The sequence below is a fragment of the Calliphora vicina genome, chromosome 2, assembly GCF_958450345.1.
Source record: "Calliphora vicina chromosome 2, idCalVici1.1, whole genome shotgun sequence".
NCBI lineage: Eukaryota > Metazoa > Arthropoda > Insecta > Diptera > Calliphoridae > Calliphora > Calliphora vicina.
In genome coordinates, this window is record NC_088781.1 from 56,549,805 (window position 1) to 56,558,692 (window position 8,888).

General features: G+C 34.5%; 1 protein-coding gene across 1 annotated transcript; it reads right to left on the reverse strand.

Moving 5' to 3' along the window:
• Positions 1-5,551: 5,551 nt before the first annotated feature.
• Positions 5,552-7,239, reverse strand: LOC135950217 (chitinase-like protein Idgf3). Its single transcript, XM_065499746.1, has 3 exons — positions 7,078-7,239; positions 6,475-7,017; positions 5,552-6,308 (listed from the first exon to the last, which is right to left on the reverse strand). Exons 1-3 carry the CDS (start codon positions 7,184-7,186, stop codon positions 5,647-5,649), a joined length of 1,314 nt encoding a protein of 437 aa, XP_065355818.1. The 5' UTR covers positions 7,187-7,239; the 3' UTR covers positions 5,552-5,646.
• Positions 7,240-8,888: the final 1,649 nt, after the last annotated feature.

The window sequence follows — 8,888 nt, forward strand, 5'->3', positions numbered from 1 at the left end:
ATATCAATATCGACAATATAGCTGATATTTTAAAAATATATTTCGATCCTCCGTAGACCCGCCATATCTAAAAAACAATAAAAAAATCGAGCAAAATTAAAAAAAAACAAGTAAGAGTGTTATATTCGGCTATGCCGAATCTTATATACCCTTCACCTTTGTTGTGGATGCATTATTATTTTTTATAATTAGTATATATGTATGTACATTGCCCACTTTCAGCGTACAGCATCCTAAATTTATCAAGAACACAAAAAACCACAACAACGCCAAACGAAACAAAACACCAAAAGAAAAAACAAAATACGCAAGCCAATGAAACCAAGACACATCCAAACATACGTTTAATTGTATAAAAAACAACAACAACGCCAAAAGAAAAACAAAATACGCAAAGCATGCACATTCAAACATACGATTTGTTAATTTTTTGTCAAAAAAACCAACACACAACCAAACAAACGTTTAGTTGTATAAAAAACAACAACAACGCCAAAAGAAACAAAACACAAAAAAAAACAAAATACGCAAAGCTTGCACATCCAACCATACGTTTTGTTGCTGTTTCGTCAAAGCATGCAATACATTGTGTTTTTTGATGAAATTTTCAGAGGTTGTCTCGGATTTTTGCTCATATCTCCGTTATTTATGGACGGATTTTGCTGATTGTAAATAGCAAAATTCTCGAAAGTATGTCTGACAGAATTGTTGAAGATTTGGATCCCGGAGATATCTGGGGCCTTCAGAAAATTGATTTCAACAGACAGACAGACAGACAGACAGACATTGGTTCTAAATTTTGGTCCGAAGTTTCGATATGTTAGGCACGGAATGACACATTTTTTTCCCCTAAGTCCTTTTCTATTTGCCCTATCATGCCTACACTATCAACGTAGCCAAAACCTATCAACGTTCGCTGCAGGTTCTATATAATCTGGTCGCAGACCCAATATTAACTTATTGTCTGTCTGAACTATCTCAGAAAAGACTTAGCAGAGACAACTTAGTGTAGATATTGAGTATATTGTCTCAAGACTGGCCTGAGGAGTAGAATTCATGAAGCCAGTAACAGCAAGACATTCTAGCCTGTTCCCCACTCTCCTCCAGACAGACAGACAGACAGACAGACAGACAGACAGACAGACAGACAGACAGACAGACAGACAGACAGACAGACAGACAGACAGACAGACAGACAGACAGACAGACAGACAGACAGACAGACAGACAGACAGACAGACAGACAGACAGACAGACAGACAGACAGACAGACAGACAGACAGACAGACAGACAGACAGACATACAGACAGACAGACAGACAGACAGACAGACAGACAGACAGACAGACAGACAGACAGACAGACAGACAGACAGACAGACAGACAGACAGACAGACAGACAGACAGACAGACAGACAGACAGACAGACAGACAGACAGACAGACAGACAGACAGACAGACAGACAGACAGACAGACAGACAGACAGACAGACAGACAGACAGACAGACAGACAGACAGACAGACAGACAGACAGACAGACAGACAGACAGACAGACAGACAGACAGACAGACAGACAGACAGACAGACAGACAGACAGACAGACAGACAGACAGACAGACAGACAGACAGACAGACATACAGACAGACAGACAGACAGACAGACAGACAGACAGACAGACAGACATACAGACATACAGACAGACAGACAGACAGACAGACAGACAGACAGACAGACAGACAGACATACAGACAGACAGACAGACAGACAGACAGACAGACAGACAGACATACAGACAGACAGACAGACAGACAGACAGACAGACAGACAGACAGACAGACAGACAGACAGACAGACAGACAGACAGACAGACAGACAGACAGACAGACAGACAGACAGACAGACAGACAGACAGACAGACAGACAGACAGACAGACAGACAGACAGACAGACAGACAGACAGACAGACAGACAGACAGACAGACAGACAGACAGACAGACAGACAGACAGACAGACAGACAGACAGACAGACAGACAGACAGACAGACAGACAGACAGACAGACAGACAGACAGACAGACAGACAGACAGACAGACAGACAGACAGACAGACAGACAGACAGACAGACAGACAGACAGACAGACAGACAGACAGACAGACAGACAGACAGACAGACAGACAGACAGACAGACAGACAGACAGACAGACAGACAGACAGACAGACAGACAGACAGACAGACAGACAGACAGACAGACAGACAGACAGACAGACAGACAGACAGACAGACAGACAGACAGACAGACAGACAGACAGACAGACAGACAGACAGACAGACAGACAGACAGACAGACAGACAGACAGACAGACAGACAGACAGACAGACAGACAGACAGACAGACAGACAGACAGACAGACAGACAGACAGACAGACAGACAGACAGACAGACAGACAGACAGACAGACAGACAGACAGACAGACAGACAGACAGACAGACAGACAGACAGACAGACAGACAGACAGACAGACAGACAGACAGACAGACAGACAGACAGACAGACAGACAGACAGACAGACAGACAGACAGACAGACAGACAGACAGACAGACAGACAGACAGACAGACAGACAGACAGACAGACAGACAGACAGACAGACAGACAGACAGACAGACAGACAGACATGGCTTAATCGACTCCGCTATCTATAAGGATCCAGAATATATATACTTTATAGGGTCGGAAATGAAAAATGTAGAAATTACAAACGGAATGACAAACTTATATATACCCTTCTCACGAAGCTGAAGGGTATAATAAATCAGTAAACCTGAAATTGTAGATCTGCTCAAGGACCATTTACATTTCAGCTCATTCGGGTCATAAATGGATTTTTTACGATTTTTTAAAAAATTTGAGACCCGAGGTGACCAACTTTGAGGGGCTACGCACTGGCCCCATTGGACCAAGAAAGCTGAACAAACGTAAATCAACTCGAAAACACACATCTCCAATAGTTCCCAAGATACCGAATTATTTCCAAAAAAAAAGTTTCTAAACCACTGTGCAGTGATGTCATTTGAGTGTTTTCGTTGCAAAAATCATAACTTTTGAACGAATTGAGATAATCAAAAAATTTAAAAAGCATATGATAGATAATTGATCAGCCTATGAAATGAGTGTTTGAAAATGATACTACGTCTTTCAGGTGCCTACTTAATTTTGACAATTGAATATACAATTTTCGTTATTGGTTGAAATTTAAACACAAAAATTATTGAATAGATAATTTTCGTAATTAAAAACACAAAAAATAACAAAAATGTGTTTTCAATTACGAAAATTATCTATTCAATAATTTTTGTGTTTAAATTTCAACCAATAACGAAAATTGTATATTCAATTGTCAAAATTATCAAATTCAAAACTCAAAATTCAATAGAAAATATCAGAAAATTTTGTTTTTGAGCACATGAATACTTGATTCAATTATAAAATAATTGAAACCAGTTCAATATGTGATATATATTTGAATTGAATCGGTTTAAGAAATAGTTTTTTCCATAGTAGAAAAATAGAAGGTAGTTTCATTCTCTCTTTATTTTTTAAAATTCTACGTCTGACATGCTTAAGGATTTTGACGTTTTCGTTAAAATAGTAATACCATATTAATTAAAAATTTTCCCATATATTCTTTGAAGTTTGTGAAAAAATTAATACATAATTTTCATTAATTTGAAGAATATTAAAAAAAATATAAAAAATATTTACTATCAAATTGGGATCAAAGGTAAGATTTTCATTTTCAAATATTTCAAAGCTAATTTGTGAACATTATTTTAAGATTTAACAAACATGAGTTGCATTTTCCCCAACTGCGAAAATACCAAATATTTTTGCAAAAATTCAAATGTAAATTTTTATAAAGTCCCTACATTACCTAACAAACGACAACAGTGGCTGGATGTATGTAAAACTTGTCAGAGGGTGGATTATACAAACAGAACACCAGTTTTTTAAGCCTTTTGGAACGTTTAAATTAAATTTTTTTAAAATTTAATGAAAATTCTTTGTCAGGTAGCCCAAATTATATAGCGAATGTTAGGAATTGAATCATTAACTTCCAACACAACATACTTAATACATTTTTATTTACATACTAAATTATAAATTACACATTTTTTGTAAAAAATTTCTCTAAAATAAAAATCATTTTTAGGAATATGGCAACGCTTTTTATAATGCTCACAAAATAAGGAAACTTCAAAAAACCTTATTTGAAAAAAAAAATTTTGATTGAAACTACCTTCTATATTTTTATCATGGTTTTTTCAGTGTGGCATGCTGTTAAAGTCAAATATTTTATGTAATTTTATAAAATGTGATTTTTGTAAATTTGATCAGAAGTAAATTATCATTACTCTCAAACTATTATAGATAATTGGACTATTTTTCTTTTGTTATATTGGTAGGACAATAGTCTTTAAGAGCTGATATGATTTGTCATTGTACTGTTTATACCTGATATATACTTGTTGACCTGTTTTGACCTGTTTGTTGAACACTTTTTTCATTTGAATGAAATTACTCCCAAATTTTTGTTCTATTTTTATTTTATTTGTTCATATGACTGGCGCAAAGTACAAGTCGCAATTCTGAAGATATTGCGATAAAATTTGGTACATAAATTTTTTTCGGCCCGAGGACGAAGTCTATTGAAAATTTCTGAAATCGGTCTACTATTTCACCTAGCACCCATACAAATGTTCTCCCGAAGTTATACTTTATCGGTAGTAAATGGTTAATTTATATATGTATCTACACAAATTTTGCTCCAAATAAGTTTTATATAAACTGAATTAATGTCACCTAATTCTATGATGATCGGTCCATTATTAGTCATAGCTCCCATATAAGACCCGCTTCTGAAAATCACTTTAACGAGCATAAATCTCTTAAAACTGTTGGTATAAACATAAAATTCAATAGAAATAACATTCATATAGACGTAAACACACGACCTAATTTCATGGCGATCGGTCCATAATTAGTCATAACTCCCATATAAGACCCGCTTCCGAAAATCATTCACGAAAATAAAGTATAGTGTAGGGTATTATATAGTCGAGCTTGGCCGAACATACTTCCTTACTTGTTTTTATCTGCTGATAACTTTTTTAATAAGTATAGCTGATTCAAAAAACAAAAAATTTGCATTTTCATACTAAATGCTATAAAAAATTAAAAGTTCAACTTTAATTGCGCAACAACTGCTGAACCGATTTTAATGAAATTAAAACTGGAGAAAAATTCAAGAAGTTATCTGTCCACCAAAAGTTTCTAAAATATATCTATCGGTTCAAAAGTTACAGAGTTTTGGCCGATGAAAAACGCAAATGAGCAACTGTGCTTCGTTTAGAAATCGTAAAACTAACCAAGTCGGGTCAACCAGATATGTAAATGTTTTTATATAAAATGCACAACAATCGATTCGCATATAATATTGATGATTATTAAATGAGAAAAGCTAGTTTGTGGTTAAAAAAAAATCAATTATTTTCTGACCATTGTGATTATTTTTATTTAATTAATAAATTTCTACACTTTATAAATGAATACAAAAAAAAACAAAACCACAAGATACAAGCTCACTGCAATAACTTAGCTACAATTGATCTCAGCATTGGAAATGTGTCACCATTACAACGGCCACGTAAATCATCCAAAGTGATGTCAAACAAAGCCACGCCCCCTAAATTGTGATGTTTAGCATACTCAGCCTTGGCGGCAACTGTCGAGGGATCCTCGTAACTAATCCAAAGACCAGCATTACCATTTTTATCTGCCGCACGATAGGCATAATTACCATATTTTTTAGTTGGATCAATAACAGAACGTAAAGCGGTAACTAAAGTATTTACTTTGCTCGAGGCTTTTGGAATCTGTACGCATACCTCAGGCCATGATAGAAAACCAGGCAGATGTGTTTGATTTCCAGCGGGACCAGGTCCTTGTGTAAATGAAACAGGTGGTAGTCCCGATGGTTTCGATTCATTACTCATTTTCCAAGAACGTCCATAAGCCGGTATACCAACAATTAATTTCTGGGCTGGTACTTTTAGAGTTTTTAACCACTCTTCTACTAACTGATCGACATTAGCTTGTGGCAAACGATTACCGGTTTTAATGGGAGCATGAATGGGTGCCACATAGTCGGCTATTTCGGGATTACGTTCCGGGGTATAGAAATCAAATGCTGAGAGTATAACAAAGTCCAGATTCTTTATAATGCTTTTAGTATCGAAATATGCTGAAAAGAAAGGGTAGGTAATCTAATGAATAGATGAACCCTGTGGGAAACTTGTGTCAATTGTTTAGAACGTGACTTGTGAAAGTCAAGACACTTTCATATAAAGTGTTCGAACTAAAACTGGTCCCTACCCCCAAGGAGACCTATCTGAGTTCTTTCTACTTACATTTTGACTTAACATTCGGCATAACCGTTAGACTCAACATTAAATTGTGCACCTTCAACGCCGCACTCAGTTGAGCTATCAAATCGGTCAGCTGCTTCTTATGCTCTGATGCCTTTGCATCCTCCGGCGAGTTTGAGGCAAATAAATTCTTAATACCAGACACTATGGCAGCATAATATGATTGCACTCTTTTGGGCTTCTCTGTTGGTAGTGGAAGATCCAAACTCAAGCCATCAAATTTATATTTACGCAATATCTCAACGACAGAAGTGACAAACGTATTTTGAGCTTTATGATCGGCTTCTAGGAATTTCAGAAAACTTCCGGTATCTGCCAAATCTTTGTGACCACTTAAACTAAATAGAAATTTAACATTTGGAAATTTAGTTTTGATTTTGGCCACATTAAGAAACTCCTGTTGCTGTCGTTGTAACAGAGATGAGTCAACAACTGTTTTGGGCGCAATAACGTTGTAACTGTAAATTACATAGGAACAGAACTGTAAAGCTGTTTCCATATCTTTGGGAGTGAACTTGGCAGGACCTATTAAAAAACATTTTATTTATTATATTAGTTATAGTAGTTTATTTTTGGAAAACTAACCTTCTCTGACAGCTCCAGTGGTGTCATAATAACACACCATTTTGCTGGCTTTGGTCCAGGGAAGTTGACAGGCGATAAAAATCGCCACTAAATAATAATATAGTTTCATATTATTATTATTTTTATTTAGTTTTACTAAACAAGTTGTGTCTTTATTGAAAGTCAGCAGAAACTAACTTATTTTCTTTTTACACAACCTTTATAGTAAATATGTTTGCTATAAATTTATACATAATTTGTCAGTAATTGTGGTGAAAACAATTTTGTGGTTTTACTAATGAACTTTTCTACAGAAAATCTTGATTTCTCTTGATATATGTTTATATTTACAATTGCTCTTAAATACTGAAATAAATGACCAACCGCAAACGCGTTTTTATACCCTACGCCCACTATAGTGGAAAGGGTATTATGCTTTTGTGCTGAAGTATTAGCCTAACGTGGCCTAAGTATATCCATCGACTCAGAAAAACTTTTTGAGTCCAGTTAAAGAAGTCTGTCCATCCGTCCGTCTGACCATCTAGCTGGCTGGTAGTCCATATCGACGGTGCACAGTGGTATGAGAAAAAAAAAGATGGAAATAAATCTGTAACTTCTAAACACTTATATAGAATCAATTATTATAGCTATCAATTATCTTTTATAGCTTAGGAGATATTCTCATTTGAAAATTAAATTTTCAACATTTTTACCCACCCTACTCCAGTTTTTTGATGACCGCGGTTCCAAATATTTACCGATTTTCTCCACTCTTTTTTATAGGATTAGCAACAGATGTATATATCAAATAAAGAAAGAATTGGTTAAAAATCATGACTGAGTCCACAGTTACATGCATTTGAACTTAAAAAAATAAAAAAAGGGGATTTTTCGCTATTTTTTGGGGAAAAAAGTACTTTTATTCTTTTTAAGTTATCTAAAAAATTTGTAAGAGGCTGTATAATGAATTTGTACTTTTTGAAAAGCTAACTTTACATCAAATATTTTAAATGAAAAAACAATTATAATTTTTGATACCGAGGGGACCAGGTCCATTCAAAAAATGCCTATTTTTTATGTAAAATTCAACTTTAGAGCAAAAATTCTCAAATCGCATAGTCGATATCAAATTATAATAATCTATTTTAGATGATCTAATATGTTCTTAATTATTTTTTAAAGGGTTCCGATAACCCCGCCCCTAGTATGGATACTATAGCCAAAAAACGAAAAAATCCCATTTTTGGAATTTTTCAATACTTTTTGGGAATTGCGGGATTCCTGATTACAAATTTCAAAATTTGTTTTAATTTTTCTATTTTCAATAAATAAATCTATATAAGTGTAAAATTTCATTACAAAATATTCATAAATAAAAATTTTATTTCAATTTGAAAAATTTGTATCAATGCAAATTTCAATAAAAATCTTTTTTTGTCATATTTTTCAAAAAAGTATTCCATGAATTTTTTAATTGTCAAAAGTTATATACATTTTTGATAAGTAGATAAAATCCTCTATCCATTGATGTATAACATGTCAACCTTATGTTTTTTACTTGTCAAATAAATTAGGGAAAACTTAACAACTCGCTGAGAATTTACCTAGCACTGTTATTTACATTCATATAAATTTTGTTATGTAGGCAACATGCTTTTTTATGATGTTAGGTAAATTATCCGCGAGTTGTTAAGTTTTCCCTAATTAATTTTCCACGTAAAAAATATAAGGTAGACATGTTATATATCAATGGATAGAAGATTTTGTCTACTTTCCAATAAAGTATATCTTTTGACAATAAAAAAGTTCATGGAATACTTTTTTGAAAAATA

Bases quoted from the DNA above. Each gene is read 5' to 3' on its own strand.
- LOC135950217 (XM_065499746.1), bottom strand. From the start codon at position 7,186: ATGAAACTATATTATTATTTAGTGGCGATTTTTATCGCCTGTCAACTT. The intron at 7,018-7,077 runs GTTAGTTTTCCA...GTTTTTTAATAG, and splicing joins CACTGGAGCTGTCAGAGAAG to GTCCTGCCAAGTTCACTCCC. The intron at 6,309-6,474 runs GTAAGTAGAAAG...CTTTCTTTTCAG, and splicing joins GCCGAATGTTAAGTCAAAAT to CATATTTCGATACTAAAAGC.